The following is a 24,913-nucleotide window of genomic DNA, read 5'->3' on the forward strand; positions in this document are numbered from 1 at the left end:
AGAGTATAGTTTGAAGTCAAGTCATGTGATGCCACCAGCTTTGTTATTTCTGCTTAGGATTGCTTTGTCTATTTGGGCTCTTTTTTGGTTCTATATATATTTTAGCATAGTTTTTTCTAGTTCTGTGAAAACATAATGTTGGTAGCTTGGTATAGGAATAGTGTTGAATCTGTAAATTGCTTTAAACAACATAGCCATTTTAGCATTATTGATTCTTCCTGTCCATGAGCAAGGAATGTTTTTCCATTTGTGTCATCTCTGATTTCTTTTGGTAGAGTTTTGTAGTTCTCCTTGTAAAGATCATTCACCTCCTTGGTTAGATGTATTCCTAGGTATTTTATTTATTTATTTTTTCAGGTACTATAAATGAGATTGTATTATTGATTTTGTTCTCAACTTGATTGTTATCGATGAATAGAAGTGCTACTGATTTTTTTTACATTGATTTTGTGGCCTGAAACTTTACTGAAGTTGTTTATCAGTTTCAGGGCCCTTTTGGCAGATTCTTTAGGGTGTTCTAGGTATAGAAGCACATCATCAGTTAAGAGACATAATTTAACTTCTTTTCCTGTCTGAATGATTTTTATTTATTTCTCTTGCTTGATTGCTCTGTCTAAGACTTTCAGTATATGTTCAACAGCAGTTGTTAAAGTGGGCATCCTTGTCTTGTTCTAATCTTAGAAAAAAGGCTTTCAATTTTTCCCTGTTCAATTTGATATAAGCTGTGGGTTTGTCATCTATGGCCTTTATGTTATTGGGGTGTATTGCTTCTATAACCAATTTGTTGAAAATATTTATTATGAAGGTATGTTGAATTTTATTAAGTGCCTTTTTAGCACCTATTGCAATGATCATAGGGTTTTTGTCCTAGACTGTGTTCATGTGATTATGACATTTACTGGTTTGTGTGTGTTGATGGTTCAAGGATGTTGGATGCAACATCCTTGCATCCCTGGGATGAATGCCTCTTAATCATGGTGAATAATCTTTTTAATGTGTTGTTTGAATTGGGTTTCTAGTGTTTTGTTAAGGATTTTAGCAACTGTGTTCATCAGGGATATTGCCCAGTAGTTTTCTTTTTCTCTTGCTGTGTCCTTGTCTGCTATTGGTATCAGGGTAATGCTGGCCTCATGGAATGAGTTTGAAAGTATTCCCTCCTCTTAAATTTTTGAGATAGTTTGAGAAGAATTGGTATTAGTTCTTCTTGAAGTGTTTGGTAGAATTTATTAGTGAATCCATCACATCTGTGGATTTTCTTTAATGGGAGACTTTTTATTATTGCTTCAATCTTCTTACTGTTTCTTCGTAGTTCAACCCTGGTAGGTCGTGTGCGTCCAGGAATTTATTAATTTCTTCTAGGTTTTTCAATTTGTTGCAGATAGCTGTTCATATTAGTCTGTAATTATCCTTTGTATTTCTGTGGTATCAGTTGTAATGTTCCCTTTTTAGTTTGTGTTTTTATTTATTTAGGTCTTCTTTTTTCTTAGTCTGGCTAAAGGTTTGCCAATTTCGTTTATCCTTAAAAAAAAACCACAGCATTTAGTTTTGCTGATCTTTTATATTTGTTTTGTTCTCAATTTTATTTATTTCTATTCTGATCTTTATTCTTTCCTTCCTTCCACTAATTTTGGGTTTGGTTTGTTCTTGCTTTTCTAGTTTCTTGAGGTGCATCATTAGGATTTTTATTTGAAATCTTTCTACTTTTTGGATGTAGGCATTTATTGCCATAAACTTTCCTCTTGTACTGATTTTGCTGTATCCCATAGGTTCTGGTGTGTTATGTTTCAATTTTCATTTCTTTCAAGAAATTTTTAAATTTCCTTCTTACTTTCTTCATTGACTCAGTTGTTCAGGAGCATGTTTCTTAATTTCCATGTATTTGTACAGTTTCCAAAGTTCCTTTTGTAACTCATTTCTAGTTTTATTCCCTTATGATCAGAAAAGATACTTGATATGATTGCAACATTTTAAAAGTTGTTGAGAGTTATTTTGTGGCCTAACATATGGTCTATCCTGGAGAGTGTTCTAGGTGCTGATGAGAAAAATGTGTCTGCTAAAGCAGTTGAATGAAATATTCTGTATCTGTTAGGTCCATTTGGTAGACTATAGTTTAACTTTGACATTTCTTTGTTGGTTTTCTGTGTAGACAATTTGTAGGTTCCTTTCGATCTTGGACTATTACTAAACAGATGCACTTGATTATAATTATACATAATTTACTTCATACTTATTTAAATACTTCTGGAGATTAAATTTCCAGAAGTGAATTTCCTAGGTCAATGGTGTTTGTCTTTATAACTTTGGTAGCTATTGCTCATTTATTTTCACAGAGGTGCATCACATTATACTCCCTAAGTAATACATGGGAGTTAGCCTTTACCCACAGTTACACCAATAGAGTACATAATCAGATTTTTGCCTTTTTGCCAATCTGAGAGGTGAACAATGGTATCTCAATGTAGTTTTATTTTGTATTGATATTAATAGTAATTGGAGAGATTTTCTTTTTAACTTTTAAGAACTATTTGTTTTTCTTTTCTGTAAATGGTCTATTCATATTCTTTGGTCATTTTTCTTAGATTTTTATTTTTGCCTTATTGATCTCTATATACTCTTGTACTAGAAAGATTAACTCTTTGTAATATGAGCTGCAGAGGAATTTTTAAAAATATGTTGTTGCTTGATAGGACTTTCTCTTCTGATTTGTTGGTCTACAGAATTGATCCTGAGTTTCTCTAGCTTTATTAGTATAATGAGTTATATATTAACTGATTTCGTAATGAATTACCACATTGTTTTCATTTTGGAGTTTCACAACATTTAATGTCTTATTGAAATACTTCACTTCATTGTTCTTGTTTTTTAGAGATTTCTTAATATTATTTGTTTTCCCAAATGACATTAGAATAAGCTTTTCTGCTTCCTAAATAAAAACCTATTTTTACTGATGTATAGGCCTTTCTCACATTGCTATAAAGAAATACTTGATACTGGGTAATTTACAAAGAGAAGAGGTTTAATTGGCTCATGGTTCTGCAGGCTGTACAGGAAGCATGGTGCTGGAATCTGCTCGGCTTTTGTAGAGGTCTTGGGAAACTTACAATCATGGCAGGAGGCAAATGGGGGGCAGGCACCTCACATGGCAGGCCAAGAGAGAGCAAGGAATGAGATGCTACACACTTTTAAACGACCAGAAATCGTTTGACCAGAACTCACACACGATTGCAAGGACAGTACTAAGAGGGTTGGTGCTAAACCATTTATGAGAAATCCATCCCCATGATCCAGTCAACTTCCACCAGGCCCCATCTTCGACATTGGGAATTACATTTCAATATGAGATTTGGGCAGGGACACATATCCACATTTTATCACTTGAAATCATATTAAATTTGTGCATCAATTTAAGGATAATTAACATTTTCTTGATATTAAATATTATTCAAGTATTTTTGTCCGTTCAGGAATGTAGGTCTTGAACTTTTTTTGGTAATGTATAAATTTGTTGCAATTTTAGATTTCAGATATTTGTTTCTTATATTAATTTTCCACCAGACTATCATACTAATGTATCCAAATATTCATATCAAGTAAAAAATTATGTAACTTGAAAGTATGATAGTAATAATTTGCATCTTCTTTCCTATTTTTATATCTGCCAAATCTTGGTATTAATGAAAGTAACTATGGTGTTGCTAAATCTGAGTTTGACTTTCAGGCTGAGATTGCTGAATTTCATTACATTAAGTATCTTTCCACCATTGTTTTCTTTAGTTTTTTTAAAATTTAAGAATAAGAATGTTGTAAATGTCTTTACAGGGTTTAAGGAGATAATCTTCTTGTTTTTCCTTTAGCTTTACTAATAAAATGAATTGTATATTAATAAATTTGCTAGTATAGACCCATTTTTGCTCTATGTGAACCCTACTGTTCATGTTATTATTTAATATGCTGTTAGAATCCATTGGCAGTATTTTATGATTTTTGTATTAATTTTTTAAGACTGAATATTTTGTGTATGCAATCCTAACCTAGTTTAATATTAATATTACAATGTCATCACAGAAAATGATAATATCTCCCATGCCTCTTTTTTGATTTGGTTTTTGTTTTCTATGCACTGAGCTAGTTTAAATAGCATTGGAATTATCTACTAAAAAGTATTCATAGAATTTCCCCATGAGATTACCTTCTTTTGTGAGTTTCAGATGTTTAAGCTTTTTCTCTATTTCTCCTATTAAAATCTATTAGTTTCCATTTTTGTTCCTTTCTGGGATTAGGTTGAATAAGTAATATTCTCCCAGAAAATTATTCATTTAATCTAAATTTGTAAATTAATTTAAGCAATGCCTCTCTTAGAATGTGCTTATTTTCCCTATTTTGTGAATATCCTTCTGCATATGTTTTTCTTTTCATAGCTATACCTTCTTGTGTTTTCTTGATTAATTGGTATTCCTCTCCCTCACCACAACAAACTTGATTTATGTATTGATGTAACTGTCATTTTATGTTTTCTAACTATTAATTTCAGCTTTTTTCTTTGTTAATTGCATACCGCTCTTTATTTTAGATCCGTATCGTGTACTTTCATGACACTTTTTAGTCTTATTATTGATTTATCTACTTTCTTTCTAATTTTTAAATTGATCTACAGTTTAAAGCTATGAATTGTTCTCTCTGCACTGTTTTGGCAATTTCCCAAAAGTCTTGATCTGGAGCTTTTAAAAATCGTTCTTATAAAGGAAATTTTATCAATTCAGTTTGTATTTCTCTTTATCCTAAAAGTAATTTCAGATAAATTTACTTTAAACTTGCCAGGTAATTGAGTCTTTCCATTTTCTGAGTTTTTTAATTGATGTTTAGTCTTATTGGATTTTACGCAGATACTATGGTCAGCAATATATACATTTTGGAGATATTAAAGATTTTGTGTAGTTATAGTCAACATTTTATGAGCATTTCTTTTGAAAGCTATAATCTTTATTTCAAGTCACTGCATTAAACATTTATGTTAGATTTACCGTCTTAATTGATATATTTGTCCACTTGATCTGTCATGGACTTAGAGAGGTTAATAAAACTTCTGTCACAGGATATTTCTCTCTCCTTATAGTCTCTGTAATGTTTGCTTTATGAGTGTTGGTGTGGCATTATGTTATGAACAGCAATTCATAAATGTTTTATCTTTATTGTGAATTTTTCAAATTATTGACAAAACTATCAAGTGATAACAAATTAGGTAGAAGGAAGAGGAAAGCTGCTAAATCTATAATTGTTCACGGAAGAGAACTAGTAGAATAAAGGAAAAGAAAAATTTAAATTAAAACCTTAAATATCAAAGTACTAAATAAAAAATAATGGGTAAAAAAGCAAATCATCTCATGTTGAAAGACTTTTTAAAAAAGCTTTAGAAATAGAAAATATGACATTAAATGACATTGAATTAAGACCAGACATATTTGTCAAAGTAATAAATATCAATAGATTTAATTCACATATTGAAAGATAAAGTCATCAGACTGTACTACAAAGCAGAGGCTCAATTAAAATAAATAACTCAGAAAAAACAGAATAAAAGGATGAGCAAAAGTATAGAAATTGGAAAATAAAGTAAGATGAAATCTTTATATATGACAAGGTGGAATTCAGACCAAAAAAAATGATAAGAAGGATACTTTTGTCAATAATTTTAACTTTCTTGATATTCACTTTATATTCTTAGATTTGATTATACTTGTTTTACCTGATCTATCATGTTTAAATTATGGATAGTAAGTAAAACTTCGTTAACTCCCCTATTTGTTTAGTTATTTTTACACTTTCACATGTCATTTCCTATTTACGATTACCTTAATCTCCACATTTGTTTAGTCTCATTCCTATACTTAAATACATTCAATAGTCATAATATGTCATTTTGTTATAGTTTCACCAGTCATCTCTTGGCTGACCTAAGTTCTTTTTCAGGTAATGAAGAATTAATAGGAAAAATATCAATATATTTAAATATGATATTGATCAATATCATATATCTATCATCTATATATGATATATATCATATTATATGTAGATGATATATATATAGATGATAGATATATTATATATATAGATGATAGATATATGATATATATATAGATGATAGATATATGATACTGATCAATATCAGTAAAACTTATACAATTTGACTTAGTCAAACATAGCATTCATGTATCATGTGTTTTTTTTTTCCTCTGAGTATTATACAGGTATTTCTATATTAGTCTCTGTCATTGAATGGTTGCATTTGATACATTTGAAGCCAATCTGACATTTCTTTCTTTATTCTCACTTAACCCTTTTTTGAGTGGAACTTCAGTTTTTTCTCTATCCTTAAAATCCAAAAATTTTAATAGGCAGTAACCAAAATTGACCATTCTGAGTTAATTCCTCCCAGCTAACTCAGAGGATGTTGCATTTTTTCAATGTAGATTCAAATCATTTTTATTTCCTCAAAGTTATCTTGAATCATAACTAAAAATTTTCTTCTCATGCTTTCCTTCTTTGGAAACTCATTCTGATTATGATGGAACTTATTTATCTGTTTACTAAATTTGTCATTTTATCTCTAAACTATTTAAAATATATCTCTTTGTTTATTTTTTCTCACAACTATCTTTTGTCCCTTGCTAGTTTTTCCGCAGTATCCTGCCTTTCTTGCAGTTTTTCAAATCTTTTTTTTTCTTTTATGTGTTTTATTTTTGTTTTCTAATTCTTTCCGGATTTCTGCATGCTCATTTTCATCCCTCCTATTGTTAAGATATGTTAATCCTATTCCTACATTTTTACTTGGCTTTTTCCAAGCACATGGAATATTATTTCATGATGCTTCTGTTGTTCTCTTTATGTACTCATTTTCATTACATTTCTCGTCCACTTTTAGGCAGTCTTTTCCTGCTGCATATTTTTCACTTTTTGTAGATTTCTCCCATTTTTCGTGGAAAATCTTTGTGTTACTGCTAATACCCAGTTCTTTTTTCATTGTTCATCACTGAATATGTTGAATTTTCCTGGATTAGCAATTTGGGGAAGGTACCTAAGAAGGAGGCTAGGAGAGAAAGGGTACAGTAGCCCTTCAGATTTTTCATTTGCTCACTACTTCCATCTCTTAGGGGTCCTGTTGATTCTTTCTATGGATGTGCCTCCTTTTTCTGCAGGATACATAATATAACCGCTGCTCTAAAAATGGCCCTGCTCTCTTGTATTCTATACCCTTAATTGTATCAAGGGTGTAGCTTTTGAAATTCAAATTGGGCACCTTGTCTTTATTTTAGATAATTTTTTTTTTAAACTGGAACTTCAGTAGATATTCCATCACTTGAGCTTTTACCACTCTTTTCTGATTTTTTTTCAGTTCCTCCTATGCAGATTCCACCCAATGTCATCATTATAGGCAGAAGAACCATTGGGGACAAAAAGAGAGGATCATTAGGTTCTCATAATGAATTACTTGAAATGAGAGAATAAATATTAGAAGTAAGGTTTCAAAGGTACACTCGGCTGGTACACTATGAATTTTAATAAGTTAATGAGAACTGTATATTTTTAAGTGCTAGATTTTTAAAAATTAATCATTTTGCATAATTAATCAGACTCTGCTAATTAATTCTATAAAACTATATGCAAAATACATAAAATATTTTTGAAATTAAAATAAATTTGGACTAATAAAGAGGAGTTAAAATGATAATCAGAACCTTTCATTGATGCAACAACAATATGTGCTCTTTAAGAAAAATCTGGAAAATATAGATAGGAATAAAGCATAAATTAAAATATTTAACATTTTGGCCATAGTTAAATATACATACATACATGTTATTGTTTTAAAACTAGAATCACACTCAAAATATTGTGATCTCCATTTTAATCTTTTTGTGTGTGTGTATATATATATATATATTCTTTTAAATAGGATTTTTATAATGGCTGCAGAGTATCCCTTCACATGCAATGGTGTAATTTGTTTCTATCAGTTCTCCATTACAAGATATTCAGGTGGTTTTGACACTGAAAATTGTATTGTGTTAATTGTCCTAATGAAGCAGGATATTTCCCTGACCCGTTCTCGGAACTCGTGACAGGGATGCCTCGTTTACTCAGCCCGCTCGCTGCTCTCAACTCCTCGCGGGAGAGAGTGCACGAGCGAACGAGTACGGGAGCCGGAATGAATGAGTGCTGGAATCGGCTGGCCACTTCGGTGCTGGTAGGATCCAGCTCCACGCACTCGGACCTGCAGCGTTCCCCCCTTCGTGGGAGGGAGCGCACAGGTGAGCCGGTGTAGGAACTGGTCCCACGCTTTAGAACCGGCAGGAGTGAACTCCATGCAGGCCCCACAGCAGAGTCCAAGCGGGGGTGCCTGCGACTCTCAAAGCCCCAGAGGCCATGTTACTGTGCTCTTTTAGTTCTGCTGCCGCAGGCGGCGTAAGTGTTAATAGCCCAGTGGGGCCTCTGCCTTTTCACACGAGGCAGCTGCCTTCCACCAGCTAGAGCAAAGGGCCAGTGTGACGCCAGATTCTTCTCGAAGTTACGCTGTCAAACTGTCCCCCTGAAGTCAAGCCACTTCTCTGCCTAGCTGTATCCTGTCTACTGGCGGAGTCTTGGGTTTATACAGGCACAGGATGGGGCGGGGTGGGGCCATGGGTGGTTTAGGAAAAGGCAACATTTCAGCGGGAAAATAGGGATAGAAGTTCTCCCTTTGGGCTATGGTTTCAGGTTTTTCAGCTTCAGGGTGGGAATTCCTGGGGACCCACTCTTTTCTGCCTAGATTTTCTCTGCCCACTGTTCCTTATCACTAGTACACAAATCTTGGTGTACTTCAAATAGTGTAATCCAAATAGTGTAATCCAATTTAGATAAATTGGAAGGAGTAAAATTTCTGGGACAGAAAACAATGCATATTTCCCATATATCTTCTTAAATTGTCCTCTAGAAAGATTTTATTACTTATTTATTATCATTATTCAACAAGTGGCTGATTTCCTTTTCTTTGAATCTTTAATGAAAATAAGCATAATTTTAAATCATTTTGCAGATTTGATATATAAAATATGGTCTCATCTTTATAGTGTGAAACATTAGTGAGATTGAGGTGTTTTTGTTTGTTTTGTTTCCTTTTCCTGAATTCATGGGGCACAGACATTTGTCCTTTATAAACTGCCTGTCCGTGCTCTGTGGCTGGGTTGCTCTTGGTACATTGTCCTTTTTCTGTGTAAAAACTCTTAGTGAAAACTCTTTCATATGGGACAGATATCACTCCTCTTCCCCATCTGGTTTGCCTTGCAATTTTGTCTGTCTTTTTAATACAGAATTTTAAATGTTTATAAATCTGTTGGTATGTTCCTTTGAATTTTCTTCTGTTTTATACTTAGAACTTTCTGTTTTGAAAATCATGAGTATGTAAATACAATTTTTTCATTTTTGCATTTTGGAGATGTCATAATTAAGAGGTGATAATTGTGACATGATCTGAGGACTGTTTCTGTATTTACTATCATATCTCATTTGTCTCACTGATGTTTCTTTTACTAGAATTAGTCTCATGTACTGCACTTTATAATATGCTATATTATATAAAACATATAAGATACTATTACAAGATAATATAGCATATTCCTCACTATATTTTCTATTTCAAAATTTACTGTGTTCACCCATATATTCTACATAAATTTTAAAACATTTTGTCATGTCCCAAAAAATAGTGCCTTGGAATTTTTATTTTGACATTACTAAAACTAAAATATTATTTAGGGATAATTGATTAGAAGCAACATATTTCTCTTTCTAATTTTTTAATATTTTTCTCTAAATTGCTTTGTAGTCTTTTTCATCTAATATATACACACACATATTTGATTTTTCCTATATATTTTGTATTTTATGTCTGGCTTATTTTACATTCTTTTTTTTTTTTTTTTGACACGGAGTCTCACTCTGTCATCCAGGCCAGAGTGCAGTGGCACCTTCTCAGCTCACTGCAACCAATTCTCCTGCCTCAGCCTCCTGTTTAGCTGGGACTACAGGTGTGCACCACCATGCCTGTCTAACTTTTGTATTTTTAGTAGAGACGGGGTTTCACCACGTTGGTCAGGCTCGTCTCGAACTCCTGACCTCGTGATCCACCCACCTTGGCCTCCCAAAGTGCTGGGACTACAGGTGTGAGGCCGGGCGCGGTGGCTCATGCCTGTAATCCCAGCACTTTGGGAGGCCCAGGCGGGCCAATCACTTGAGGTCGGGAGTTCAAGACCAGTCTGACCAACATGGTGAAACCCCATCTCTACTAAAAATACAAAAAAGTTAGCTGGGCGTGGTGGCACGTGCCTGCAATTCCAGCTACTTGAGAGGCTGAGGCAGAATAATTACTTGAACCTGGAAGGCGGAGGTTGCGGTGAGCCAAGATCACGCCATTGCACTCCAGCCTGGGCAACAAGAGTGAAACTCTGTCTAAAAAACAAAAACAAAACAAAACAAAGCAAAAACAATATGAAAGCAACCTATTTCTTTTAAAAGTATTTTTAAAACTTTCAGCAATTATATGGGTTTTTTGGGTACATTTCTCTTTAGAGATTCTATTGTGAAAATATTGTATTAATTGTTTGGCCTTTTTGAGCTTTTAGCTTAATTTTAAAATAAAAAACTGCTTAATATTTTTGTTCATTTTATTTTAAATAAAAAATGTCATTATAACTCTCAAGTTGATATTTCACACAAAAATAAAATAATAATAGAGATGGATAGATTTTTATCATCATTCTTTACATTATAAATATTAATTACCATATGATAGTATATAGCATTTTATCTACTGAAGTATTTGATTACTTATATTACAAATGGCTTTATAATGTAGGCCCCAGATTTCTAAATTAGTAGTGTCTATTTTTATAGATCAAAATATCATGTCCAGTCACAGTGGCTCATACTTGTAATCTCAGCACTTTGGGAGGCCAAGGCTGATGAATCACTGGAGCCCAGGAATTCAAGACCAGCCTGGCCAACATGGTGAAACCCTATCTCTACTAAAAAGACAAAAACTAGCTGGGAATGGTGGTGCATGCCTGTAGTCTCAGCTACTTGAGAGGCTAAGGCACAAGAGTCACTTGAACCCAAGAGGCAGAGGTTGCAGTGAGCTGAGATCATGCCACTGCACTCCAGCCTAGGCAACAGAGCAAGACTTCATGCAAAAAAACCCCCCCAAAAAACTAATGTTTTTATTTATATTTTAGATTAGTGGGATGGTTTGGCCATGAACTCAGCACCAGATTTAAGATGGATAACAGTAAGTGTATTAATTTTACCTAATAAGTCATTGTATTTTAACTTTATTTCAATGTTCATTTGTCTTTGTGTTATGTGTAATGTATATGCCCCATGGAGAGTGTGCTTCAAAAAATGTCACTGAGAATTCTCAAATAAGAAATGACATTTCCGGAGTGTAAGACTAAGAGTTTATAGGTTTTAGCATGATTTTGAGTCTATCCCTTAGTAGGGAGGTAAAAGAAAATGAAGTCCAAGGTAAGGGTCATGTGGCTTGGCCAATATAGAGTGCCTGAAACATGGGGCATGGAGGATAGGAGGAAATTTGGGGCTTGGAGTCAGATCCAGAAAGACTTGGGTGTTAATCACACTTTGCTGCTTAATAGTTTTTTGACCCTGCACAAGTTACATCATCTTGTGTCATTGTTGTTTCTTTCCACTTATCTAATGTGAATAATAAAACCTATTTAAAGATTTGGTTTTAGGGTTAGTCAAGTTTAAAACAATAAGCCAAGTAGGACATAGCAGTACCGTAATCAATACTCATTTTCCCTCCTCTTTTTTCGTAAATATTTTCCTTTTGTGGCTTTTGCCATGTACCAAAGAGTATAGCAATTCCTGTGAGCAGTTAACCCTAGCAGATAGAAGTGAAATTCTACCATGCAGAGCTTCTTTTTCCTGCGTGCCCCTATTTCTCAATCACATGGGACGTGGAAAGATCATAAGTGCTTTGAGAGTTCAACATAAACTTGATCCTTCAGATTGCTTTAAACCCTGAGATACCGTTTTAAATTTGTTTCCATTTTTTATTGATTTTATTTTTTTGTTTTTGGAACAGGGTCTTGCTCTGTCAACTAGGTGGGAGTACAATGTTGCAGTCAAGCTCAGTTCAGCCTTGATATCCCTGGCTCAAGCAATCTTCTCACCTTAGCCTCCTAAGTAGCTGGGACTAGAGGTGTGCACCACTGTGACCGGATGATGATGATGATGATGATGATGATTTAGTGGAGATGAGGTCTTGCTATGTTGCCTAGGCTGGCCTGAGATAATATTTTGTATATATAGGTGCTCTTTGACTTACAGTGGGGTTATTTCCTGATAAGCCCATCATAAGCTGAAAATATCTTAAGTAAAAAATGCATGTAATACACCTAATCTATAGAACATCATGGCTTAGCCTAGCCTACCTTAAAACACATTCAAAACAGTTACATAGCCTAGAGTTGGGCAAAACCATCTAACACAAATCCTATTTTATAATAAAGCATTCAGTGTATTATATGATTTATTGAATACTTTACTAAAAGTGAAAAACAGAATGGGTGTATGGGTACTCGAAGTATGGCTTCTACTGAAGGTGTACCACTTTTGTATCACTGTAGAATTGAGCAATTTTAAGTCAAACCATCGTTAAGTCAGGGACCCTTGGTATTCAAATTTGTAGCAACTAAATTGCAAGATGGGATATTCCAATCAAGTCAGGTTACCTGTATTTTACCTTGGCTGCTAAAATAATGAGATCTGTTATTATACCAGTTATTTAAATTCTTTGAGATGGGTTTTCTTATTTGGAAATAAAAGAATTGAATTTGATCAGGGGTAGCAAACTTTTTCTGTGAAGGACCAGATAGGACATACTTTAAGCTTTCTGGGCTATACAGTCTCTGTGGCGAATACTCAGTTCTGTCATTGTGGTGGTAAAGCAGCCGTAGGTGATACACAAATGAAAGATTTCGGCTATGTTTTCATAAAACTGTATTCTAAAAAAGCAGGGCCTGGCACGAAGACTCACGCCTGTAATCCCAGCACTTTGGGAGGCAAGGCAGATGGATCGATTGACCACAGGAGTTTGAGACCAGCTTGGGTGACATAGTGAGACCTCGTCTCTATAAAAACTACAGAAATTAGCCAGGAGTGGTGGCATGCATCAGTAGTCCCAGCTACTTAGGAGCCTGAGGTGGGAAGATCACCTGAGCCCAGGGAGGTCAAGGCTGCAGTGAGCCATGATTGAGCCACTGTACTCCAGCCTGGGTGACAGAGTGATACTCTGTCTCAAAAACAAAAACAATACTAGTGGGTCAAATTTGGCTCACAGGCCATATGGCCATATATATTAGTCTTTTCACACTGCTATAAAGATACCACCTGAGACTGGGTAATTTGAAAAGGAAAGAATTTTAATTGACTCACAGTTTCACATGGCTAGGGAAGCTTCAGGAAACTTACAATCCCGTCAGAAGGCGAAGGTAAAGCAAGGCTCATCGGAGGTGGTGGCAGGTGAGAGAGAGAGAGAGAGGGCATTAAAAACTGCTGTTTTTAAAACCATCAGATCTTGTGAGAACTCCTTCACTATCATGAGAACAGCATGGGGGAAACCGCCCCCATGATCCAATCATCTCTCATCAGGTCCCTCCCTCCACATATGGGGATTACAGTTCAAGATGAGATTTGGTTGGGAACACAGAGCCAAACCATATCACCATAGTTTGCTTACTCCTGGATTTGATGACTATATAAAAAGTCATCATATTTTAACATTCTTTTAGTCAGTCATAGTGTTATCTCTGACTAGCTATCTTAACCCTATTGAATTTAACTTGCTGCAGTTCAGTCTGCTTAATTCTAATTAGTAGAGCATCTGTTATTAATTTACCATTTTTATATATTATAATTAGATCTTTTTTTTAAAGCCCCCTCTGTTGTAAGTGTGTGTGCATGTGTGTCTCTGTGTGTGTTTTGTAAGATAAACCACTTGACCTAACAATCCTAGAGCTAAAAGTCACCTTCATAGGTCGTTTCATTCATATTTCTGCCTTTGGGCGACAGTACAATTACATGCCACTAAAAGCTGATGCTCTCTCTCATTGACATGATTTCATAATAGAATAGCAACAGTTGAGCAGAACAAGGAATCCTGGCTTGGGAATAGGAAGGCAGAGAATGGGGTCCAGAAAAACTTCCAGAAGAGGTCATTTTTACCTTGGGTCTAAGATTTCTGGTGTTCTGCTAAGAAGGTGGGGACAAGGGAGGCGGGAACTGCTGGTAAAGGGGAAATAACGTCGATATTTCATTTCCATGGAGTTGATCTTAAATATCTCAGGAATTCTACCCAGGAGTAAAAGTTTACATTTTGCTCTTTTACTCTCCAGTACTTTAGTATCTTTATGGACACTTTTCAAGTTACCTTCTATGATAATGACATGATATTAATTTCTCAGAACTGCAGTTAATCCCTGGGGTCTGTGGATTCCGAATTTCAAATCCTCCCATTTTGTTGGTCTGTTCCTTACATGCTAGTTTAGAGGTAAGTGATGTATGTTTCAACCTTCCCACATCTTTGCCTTTTTTCTTGATCTGATTGTGACAATTTGTAGTACTTTCTCTGCTACACAGCAAGATGATACATGTACACTGTGCATGAACAAGGGACAGAAGGCATCCTTCCCCTTTAGGACAGTGATGATGTGGCAAATACTCAGTTCCATCATTGCAGTGGTAAAGCAGCCGTAGGTGATACATAAATGAAAGACTGTGGCTATGTTTTCATAAAACTGTGTTTTAAAAAAGCAGGGCCTGGCACGAAGACTCACGCCTGTAATCCCAGCACTTTGGGAGGCAAGGCAGATGGATCAATTGACCACAGGAGTTTGAGACCAGCCTGGGTAACACAGTGAGATCTCGTCTCTATAAAAGCTACAGAAATTAGCCGGGAGTGGTGACAGTCTCCCTTCATTCATGTCACCAGCCCCCAGCACAATGCTTGGCACATTGTTGGCACATAGTAAATATTAAATAGAATTCTTTTGGGGAGATACATTTTTTACTCCACTTAGTATCTTTTTAAACATGAAAAACTTTCTTAACTTTCTCTTGGTCTCTCTGTATACTAAATAAGCATGCAATATTTAGTTCTTCATAAATTCACTTGTTCAACATAAATTTATTGAGAGTGTGCCTGATATGATTACTGGGGATTATACTTTTCTAGTTCATTATAGGTTAATGAACTGACCAAGTACCATGTGACAAAGCTAGGAAAGACTTACTTGAAGGAAAAAAAAAAGAATAATCAGAGTAAACCGAAGATTAAAAAAGGTTGTCTCATGAAGTATGGTGGTTTAATGATTTTTTTTTTAATTGGGACTTCTACGCCATTATATCCATTTATAGTCTCAACTATCACTGACTCAATATTTTCCTTTAAATTAATTTATATTTTTATTTAGGTAAATTTAGTCTCACCCTGAAATGATAAATATACATAACAAGAAAATGAAATTGTGATTCCTTAGATACTATTATTTAGTAGTAGACTAAATGCAGTCAAGAAAAAATATATGGGTTATATAGTATAGAATTCATAATAATGTAAATATATAAAGTAAATATATATTTTGTATACATATATTTAAAATATATTTTAGTTAAATGCGTATATATATTTCTAACAGTGGTTTTACATAGAACTATTCAAACAAGGATTTGAAATTTTTTCCTGTCTCCTTCAAAAATCATGTAGTTTTTGATTTTTTAGCAAAAACTTATAGAGGATTTCAGCATCAAATGAGTTGGACAGGATGAAGATTCAAAATTCCTTCTAATCTAAAATTGCATAATTCTGTGAATACTTATAGCAGTTTCTCATTCTGGCCACTGGATGGCAGCATCAAGTTCCTCTGTTTTTATTAAATTTCACCACTGGATAGTGATCATCACCTCATTTCATTCCATCTCAATTTAAAGCGCACCTCCTCAGTTTAACCACTAGATGGAGCTTGTGTTGTTTTCACTTCATGGCAGAATTTTTCTTTAACTTGGAAAACAGACATAATAACGAGATTTTTCAGCTGGTGATTCATATTTTGGAAAGTTTTTTTGAGTAAAAATCTGCTTAGTAAATCAGATAATGATATTTGAGTTGTTTTTATAATATCCATTTAGACAAATATTTTATTTAAACATTTTAAAACAAAACAAAGTTTCTGCATTCCTTGCAAGTTTATATCAGGGAGAAGATGTGTGACAATATCAGAAGCACAAGGACATACTTTAGGAAGAGCTTGTACCTAAAGTAATTTCCTCTGATGGACCATATCTTTGCAAATAACTTCTCAGACACACCTGGAAATTTCCTTTTGGATGCCCTCACTTTGGCACACCTTCTGCAGTGGACTGTTTTTTCTAGTAGTATTCACCCTTCTGCTGTGGGAAAGGAAGCACATTCCTATTTTTCCTGCCACTGTTTTCCTACTACACTGTATTAGAGTCATCTAGATAAAGTTTTTATTTTCAGTTATAATCTGACAACTGATTTATTTTTTCTTTCTAATATCTAAACTTAAACCTCAGTCTCCTGAGTAGCTGGGACTACAGGTGTGCACCACTACACCAGGCTAATTTTTGTAGTTTTGTAGAGACAAAGTCTCACTATGTTTACCCAGTCAATATCTAAACTTAAAATCCTAAAGCCACAAGAAGAATGATATGCACTTTTCTGGATCTTCTAATCACTTACATATTTCCGTTGAGCCTCTTTCTGCTCATTTCACTGCCGAGACTATGTTCTAACCAAAATTATCTTGAGTTAATCAAGTCTTATGTTGGTAAAAGTGTTTTTCAAAATTATTTCTTACTGTAAATTGCAAAATTTTTGAATTACAAACTAATGCGTTGAATTGTTTCCCTTTCTGTATCTAACTGTTAAAATGTCCTATTTTTCTAGACATTTATGGGCTTCTCATGTGGGTAAGCATCAGTGAATTAACTATGTTTCTATTAATACTTACCTTTCTTTAAGTTTTATTATTTATATGTAGAGATGAGGTCTAGCTCTGTCATTCAGACTGAAGTGCAATGGTATGATCATAGCTTACCATGGCCTCAAACTCCTAGGGTTCAAGTAATCCTCCTGCCTCCGCCTCCCGAGTACTGGGACTACAGGTCTGCGCCACTACACTTGGCTGATTATTATTTATTTATTTTATTTCTTTATTTTTGAGACAAGGTCCCCCTCTGTCACCCCTAGAGTGCAGTGATGGGATCTCAGCTCACTGCAACCTCCGCCTCCTGGACTCAGTGGATCTTCCAACCTCAGCCTCCACAGCAGCTGGGAGTACAATGAGTGCACCACCATGCCCGGCTAATTTTTGTATTTTTTGTAGAGACAGGATTTCGCCATGTTGCCTAGGCTGATCTCGAGCTACTGGCCTCAAGTGATCCTCCACCTCGGCCTCCTGAGTAGCTAGGACTACAGGGCATGCCACTGTACTCAGCTTGTTTTTAAATTTTTTTAGAGATGAAGTCTGGCTATGTTGTTCATGTTAATCTGGAATCTCCTATGTCCATGTTAATCTGGAACTCCTGGCCTCAAGCGATTCTCCTGCCTCAGTCTCCTGTTTGAAATGTTTGTTTTTTGGTGCCATAAAGAAATAGCACTTGAACGTAAATTTAATTTATTTAGTAAGGCCATTTTTACTTCCTGCAGAAAGGGTACACTCGCCAGCAGTTTTGCCACAATAGTACACCAAACAAAGGAGACAGGGTCCTTTATAACCTCACGTGTCCACCCTACTGCTGTGTCTGGTTGCCACTGGCTGGAACAGGACCTTACATTCTGTATTTGTCCTGATTGGCTAGTAACTTAGAACTTTTTAAAAGAGGTAAAGGTAGAGGGGAACAAATGAAGGAGGACGTAACTTGTGGAATGCTAAGAAAGGTACAAACACTTTTAAATAAGGAAGAGGAACAGGCTGTGACCTAATGCTTGCTTGGACTGGTATGAGCATGCCAGGGCAAATATTTAGGCTAAATTGTGGGAGCTAAGAACTAAAGTATATTGATTTATTTATTACGGCGAGCAGGTATTTAAGAATGTTAGCACAGGTCTTTGAATAAATTTTGCTTCTAAGAGAAGTTACTCTTTATTCCTAATTAGATGGGAAGGAAAGTCTTCGAAGAGGAACCTCTACTTTACTTTTTACACTACTAAGCAGTTGGGATGACAGACATGAACCGCTGCACTCAGCCGCCTTATCTTTTTAAACCAGTTTATTCCATAGGTGGTTGAAGTTTCAATAAATGAAACAAGTAAATGCATGAATCAAACTGCTTCTTTGTTGTCTCTACTTTACTTTTAAGAAATATTCAACACAGTCAAATACGAACTGGAGGAGAGATTCTATACCTAAGAATCAATTATATATAAATAAGACCTTAGATTTTTAATGCAATGACTTTTTAAAAAGATATTAATATGGCTTTTTAAAAAAAATACGTGTGTATATGGTTGATTGATATTAAAAACAGCACGTTGTAATCAGTTTCAAACTGTCCTTTTGTTTATATTTTTGGATCCGAATCATTTATAAAATAATTCTTAAAATATTGTGGATCAAGGGATGAAACCTGAGGCCAGGAAGCTGGAGGCAAGTACTCTCTCCCTGAATGGACGCAAAGTGTGACCTCATGCAGACAACAACACCCTTTGGATGTATTTGCCTTATTGTTTAAAGTAAGATGTTTGGACAAGATTATTTAGGGAGGCCATGCGCGGTGGCTCAAGCCTGTAATCCCAGCACTTTGGGAGGCCGAGACGGGTGGATCACGAGGTCAGGAGATTGAGACCATCCTGGCTAACACGGTGAAACCCCGTCTCTACTAAAAAATACAAAAAACTAGCCGGGTGAGGTGGCGGGCGCCTGTAGTCCCAGCTACTGGGGAGGCTGAGGCAGGAGAATGGCGTGAACCTGGGAGGCGGAGCTTGCAGTGAGCTGAGATCCGGCCACTGCACCCCAGCCTGGGCGACAGAGCGAGACTCCGTCTCAAAAAAAAAAAAAGATTATTTAGGAAATCTCCTCAATTTTCAAAATACTTAAATTTAAACAATACATATATTATATTTGAAGGTTCATATTTATATGTAGCAATAGGTAGACAATATTTAGGCCCTTTCAGTATTCTGAATTCATAATGAAATAAATAGCTTCAAAATATGAAATTAGAGCATTCAGTTAAAATGCATGGCGAGTCAGAAGACTCAACAAAGAACTGTACTATATGTTTCCTTTCAAAGTTCCTAGGGAGCCAGTTTTAAGAATCTAAGAGAAAAATATGACAATTCAAAACATCACACCAAACTTATTTTTCCTGTTTATACTTACCTAGCTTTTCTAGCTTCATGTTCATTTTGTCAGTAAGAAAAAAAAAGCAAGTAGTTGAAACTCTGCCAAGTATTATCTTTTAAGGTAAATATTTTTCCAACCACACTTTTCATTGTTTTAATTAAAAAAATTATTCTTTCTCAATTTTGAAAGCATAAAATTTATGAGAAGCAAAAAAGAAAATAGAATATTTATGCTACTTCCCTATTCTTCTCTCTCAATATTTTTATGTGAGGCTCAGAATAGACTTTTACCCTGTGTGAGATGAATTTAAAAGTGCCTCGGAATGCAATTGCCCTTATTGTGGTTGTGATGGCGAAAGTAAGTTTTATATTTAAAACTTATTTTATTATTAAAAAGTGACAACATTCCACTGTATATTAAGATGGAAGCTATTTGTCATACCAAAAAATTTGGTTTCTAGTTATCAAGAGAAAGCTGCAAGAGCAACATTCCCTGAGCCCCTTTAAAAACTAAATTCAAGTAGTATTTCTCAAAGTTTTACTAACCTATACATACAAATGAACTATCATTAAATGTGATACTTCACATATTGATTGCCCCCATGTACATATTAGGGCACCCATAGCATAACCACAAAATTTCCTAGATTTATTTATTATTTAGAATTTCTTAGAATATTATTAAGCTCCAGACAGAATCTTGGAAAGATTCCTCACATAGTTTTTTATTCCAAACTTCACAGCCAAACCAGCTGTGGCCTAGGCCTTGCCTGTCCCTGCTCCTCTGGGAGAATTTTGATTCTTGGCCTTTGACCCAAAATTTGGCAGTGTTCCCTTGAGTCCTCATTATGCCAAGTCTACCTACATTTTGCTTTGCCCGAGAAAATGAAGAGATGCCTCCTACCAAATTCTGTGTAACCTGGGTCAGCTGAGTCTTGGAGCACTATTATTTGTACTCCAGATCTCGGGGGCTTATGAAACCAAGATATCAGCCTCTGCTTGAGCTGTCTCTGCAGGCGTCAGACATTGTCTGGGAGGTGTGGTGGAGGAGAGAGACAGGCACCATTCTGTCCTGTTTTTCCTCTCTTGCTTAGATATCATTTACCTTCAGTACAGTTCCCATCCTGTCCTTCAGCCAATCCATAGCCTCCATACAGTATAGTTCCAGGAAATCTATGGCTGAATGGTTTGAGTTTTATTCGAGTGCCTGCCTGCACATGCCACGTGTACAAACAGGAATAACTGTTTTCACAGACTTGATAAAGTCTCAATATCACCAAATGACCCTATCTTTGCTCTTGATATCTTTGCTCATGACACTAAAAAGGAACATTAAGTGGCAGGCCAGTGCATCACGCTCTGTTTGCAGTTCATTCAGTTCTTATACGTAGGATATATTTTTACACTCTACTTGACCTTAAGAGATAAGCCAGAAAAGCACATCTGTTCTGACCCCTAATATTCCAACACCAGTTATTGTGTGACCTTGTCACTCATCTTAATATAAGACATCTCAGGCAGCAAATGGCAGTATTTTCACACCAGTGCTAGAGTTTAGAGGGGGGAAAATGAGAGAAAGCAAGCCCAAATGCTTCAGTAAAAATAAATGCATTATCTAATATTATTTGCTTTCCTCTCTGAGAAAACTTAGCATTATTATTTAACTGCTTGTTTTCTTATTGTTAAACTGGAAGAAATTTAGGAGTCAGTAAAGCAGTTATAAATGTTACCAGTAACACTGATTTCCACATTTGCACATGTTTAGATCATATTGCACTTTTTTGGGGATAAACAAACTTTACATAAAAGTTGGAAAAGTCTTCTTGATTATGATTTCAAAAAGTGGTTTTGGGGAAAAGCTTACATTGTATGATATTTAAATCCATTTTTAAGGTATGTTTTACTTGATTATACTAAGTTAATTTAAAATAATTTGAAGGTATGTTCCCAGACCAAACTGAGGGTTGGGCTATTATTTCTCGTGGCCCAATAACAAGATGCAGATGAACAGGGGAGAAAGAGAGTTTTTATTTCTGTAACTGGTTACAGGGAGAAGGCCTGGAAATTATCACCAGACCAACTCCAAATTACGAAGTTTTCCAGAGCTTATATACCTTCTAAGTTATATGTCTGTGTAAGTGTGCATTCATCTAAAGACATAAGTGATGAACTTCTTTTAATCTATAACTAAGGTCTGAGCCCTGAAGACCTTCCTCTGCAACCTCAGTAAATTTACTTAATCTAAATGGGTCCAGGTGCTGGAGTGATTACCTTTATCTTGTCTCCTGCTACCTCACTGAGGTTTGAGGAGTTCCTTTAGACCTTCAATAAACTTGTTTGCGGAGGCCTGGGGAGTTTCTTCACACCCACAGTAAAAGCTTGTTTAATCCTAAATGAATCCTATTAAGAATTCCTTCCTTATTTTGTCATGCTTTCAGGCCCAGGGAAGGCCTAGGCAAAACCCTTGGTGGGCTTTTGTTACATCCCAGCCTTGTATAAGGGCATGGGCGTTTTTCGTTTTTAATATTTAACTTAACCATTCGGTCAGTACTGACACAGTTGTAATGGAGGCCTGCGTTAGTGAGATCTGGCCTGCCACAGGTACAAGTATTAACTTACGTTTTCTTCCTTTGCAAGTTTTATTTAAGTGACATTTGTGCAATTTTTCTGTCATGGAAATTTTACCTCCAGTGTTTAATAGCAAAGCATTTAAAGGAGGGCATGATTTTACAAAAAAAAAAAAAAAAAAGATTATGTAAAAGGAGATTAAAAGGAGATATTTATTGGAAAGGTCAAACATGGGCATTTCCTTTTTATGCATGATTTACTCTTAATTTTTGCTTCTTTGTAAATCAATAAGACACTTTAATCTGATTGTTTCTCATTCCACAGATCTTTAAGCAAGCGACAATGAAGGCATTGCGGAAAAAATCTATTTTGCTAACTGGCTATCTGGAATACCTGATCAAGCATAACTATGGCAAAGATAAAGCAGCAACCGAGAAACCAATTGTGAACATAATTACTCCATCTCATATAGAGGAGCGGGGGTGCCAGCTAACAATAACATTTTCTGTTCCAAACAAAGATGTTTTCCAAGAACTAGAAAAAAGAGGAGTGGTTGTAAGTATGTCTTGCTTTGCTAGCAGATTTTGTCTGTGGGCTGCATGTTAGCGATAAAATTTGGATTGTTTGGTGTATTCATTGTTGCATGTTATTTCACATCAGTCAGTCAATTAAGGATAAATTAAGTGCCAACTAAGCCCTCAGCACTGTGCTAACTGAAAGGCATAGAGATCTGTCATTTCTGATAAAAAAGAAGATACCACAAACTTGGGTTATAGGAATAGTTTTTTGTAACTTACTCATTCTTTTCATAACAGTTTGGGCAGAAAAAAATTATTATTTCATCATAGTCAGGACATTGTTTTCTCTTGTTTGTACTATAATTCATTTATTGAAAGAATGGAATTAAAGATCATACCAATTTATTGAAGGGTAAAAAAAGAAAGTCTTATTTAGTTGCTTGATCAAATTAAGTTACTTTCAACTTTGTCACTTCAGTCAAAAAAGATATATATACACTTCCCAGGAGTGGTAACATTGCAAGGAATAATTTTTTTTAACCCTTCAGCCTATATGACCTTCCTGAAGGTCTCTTGAAGAGAACTAATAAATGTGAACTGAGTCATTTCAGGATAAAAAAGATAACGTATCTACTTCCAATGATTATGTAATTAAGGCACTGCTTGGCTCATGCTTACCTCCAAACCTGTAGGAGAGGTACCCCCAGATGCTGAAGGCACAAGTCAGAAGATCAAGATTCTAGATCAGACTCTGCCCTTGTCAAGCTCTGTCCTCTTAGGAAAGTTCATTAGCTTCATTGGCTTGATTTTTTCATCTGTATTTGGGGCATAAAAATAATTACCTCCAAGAGTTGTGATTGGATTGAAATGGGACAGCACGCATAAACTATATACTATACTGTCTAGCCTGTAGCAGGTGTTTTCTAAAGTTAACCGTAGCAGTCTCCAGGCATGTCCAATTATCTGGTGCTACTTCAGGACCTACAATGTAGCTCACTTCTTATTTGTGAGATCACAGATTAGAAAATAACTTGAAGGATAATTTACTAAAACTCTCCAGACCCCAATGAAGTTTTCATTCACTTAAATTCACCCGAGTTCCAGTCCTTCCATGGGGTCCCCACAGGAAAAAAAAAAAAATGAAAAACTGTATGTATGATCTATTAAATGCTTAAGGAAGATAGCTGCTGAATAGATTTCAGGAATTTATCTTGGCTATTCATGCACCAATCCATTCTTATTTCTTAAATTATTATCAAGAGAAAAGTTTCATAAAACATAAAGATACCATGTTTTACTTAAAGTAAAAAATTTTGCTTATATATTAATTTTTAGGGAAATCATTATGAAGGTGCTTTACATAAGTTTATCTTGAATGTACATTTTCAATGTGTGAATAACACTAACATTATTGTGGCTTTATTTTTCCCCCACAGTGTGACAAGCGGAATCCAAATGGCATTCGAGTGGCTCCAGTTCCTCTCTATAATTCTTTCCATGATGTTTATAAATTTACCAATCTACTCACTTCTATACTTGACTCTGCAGAAACAACAAATTAGCAGTGTTTTCTAGAACAACTTAAGCAAATTATACTGAAAACTGCTGTGGTTATTTCAGTATTATTCAATTTTTAATTATTGAAAATATGTCACCATTGACCACATGTAACTAACAATAAATAAGATATACCTTACAGAAAATCTGATGTAATTTTTTAAGGTCTGTGGCACTGAGGAGTCCACAGGGCTGCCTAGGTGCTTGGTGTTTGGGGAACCGACACTGTGTTGGTTCAAGTATTATCTATACAGTCTCAATAAGCTGTCACATTTCATGGTCATTGACATGTTTTATGTTGGTTTAATTTGTGATTGAACTGACAACTTCATAATGTATGTGCAATTATTGTGTCAATTTTGGAAATATTACTTTAGTTTCAATTTACCAAGGAGTTTCTTTGAAGCATTGTAGTCTGATATATATATATATATACACACACATACACACACACATATGATTTTAAAATGTCACATCCAATTCCAATCTAGGGAAAAGGAAATACATTTCCTGGGGTAGTGGCTTTCAAATATATTTTGGGCACAATCCACATTGCTCCTGCTGATCTATAATACCAGAAACAAGTATTTATGTGAATATACGCCATATATTATTGATTCTAAGATACTTTTGTCATATTTTAACATCTTTGAAAGAGGACCCATCTTTCAATTTTCAGTCAAGTTTCTTACAGTCACTGTTGGCCATCTTTCTCATTACCATCTATGAAATTAGCATGCATCTCAAATAAATAGGTACCATCTTCTATTTGATAAAATAGTCTAAATAACAAAAATAAAAATGTTTACACTTATTTGCCTGTGCTCTAATATGTACTGTTCTATTTTATCTC

The 24,913-nt window shown here is 35.1% G+C and overlaps 1 protein-coding gene across 12 annotated transcripts in view; it reads left to right on the forward strand.

Moving 5' to 3' along the window:
- The window catches only part of KYNU (kynureninase), a 164,106-nt gene extending 139,895 nt beyond the window's left edge, over positions 1 to 24,211 (forward strand). For 7 of the 12 annotated variants that reach the window (XM_031651198.1, XM_021923569.2, XM_021923566.2 and 4 more), the window contains 4 exons: positions 11,265 to 11,317; positions 14,514 to 14,599; positions 22,310 to 22,540; positions 23,940 to 24,211. In XM_031651198.1, coding sequence (XP_031507058.1) covers positions 11,265 to 11,317; positions 14,514 to 14,599; positions 22,310 to 22,540; positions 23,940 to 24,065 — 496 coding nt within the window. In that variant the 3' untranslated portion in view covers positions 24,066 to 24,211. Of the gene's footprint in view, positions 1 to 11,264; positions 11,318 to 14,513; positions 14,600 to 17,017; positions 17,041 to 18,229; positions 18,806 to 19,458; positions 19,539 to 22,309; positions 22,541 to 23,939 lie in introns of those variants that run through there. The other 5 variants (XM_021923571.2, XM_017946517.3, XR_004176502.1 and 2 more) reach the window with 4 other exon arrangements.
- The last annotated feature ends 702 nt before the right edge of the window (positions 24,212 to 24,913 follow it).

This window comes from Papio anubis, chromosome 10, assembly GCF_008728515.1.
Source record: "Papio anubis isolate 15944 chromosome 10, Panubis1.0, whole genome shotgun sequence".
In the NCBI taxonomy this organism is placed as follows: domain Eukaryota; kingdom Metazoa; phylum Chordata; class Mammalia; order Primates; family Cercopithecidae; genus Papio; species Papio anubis.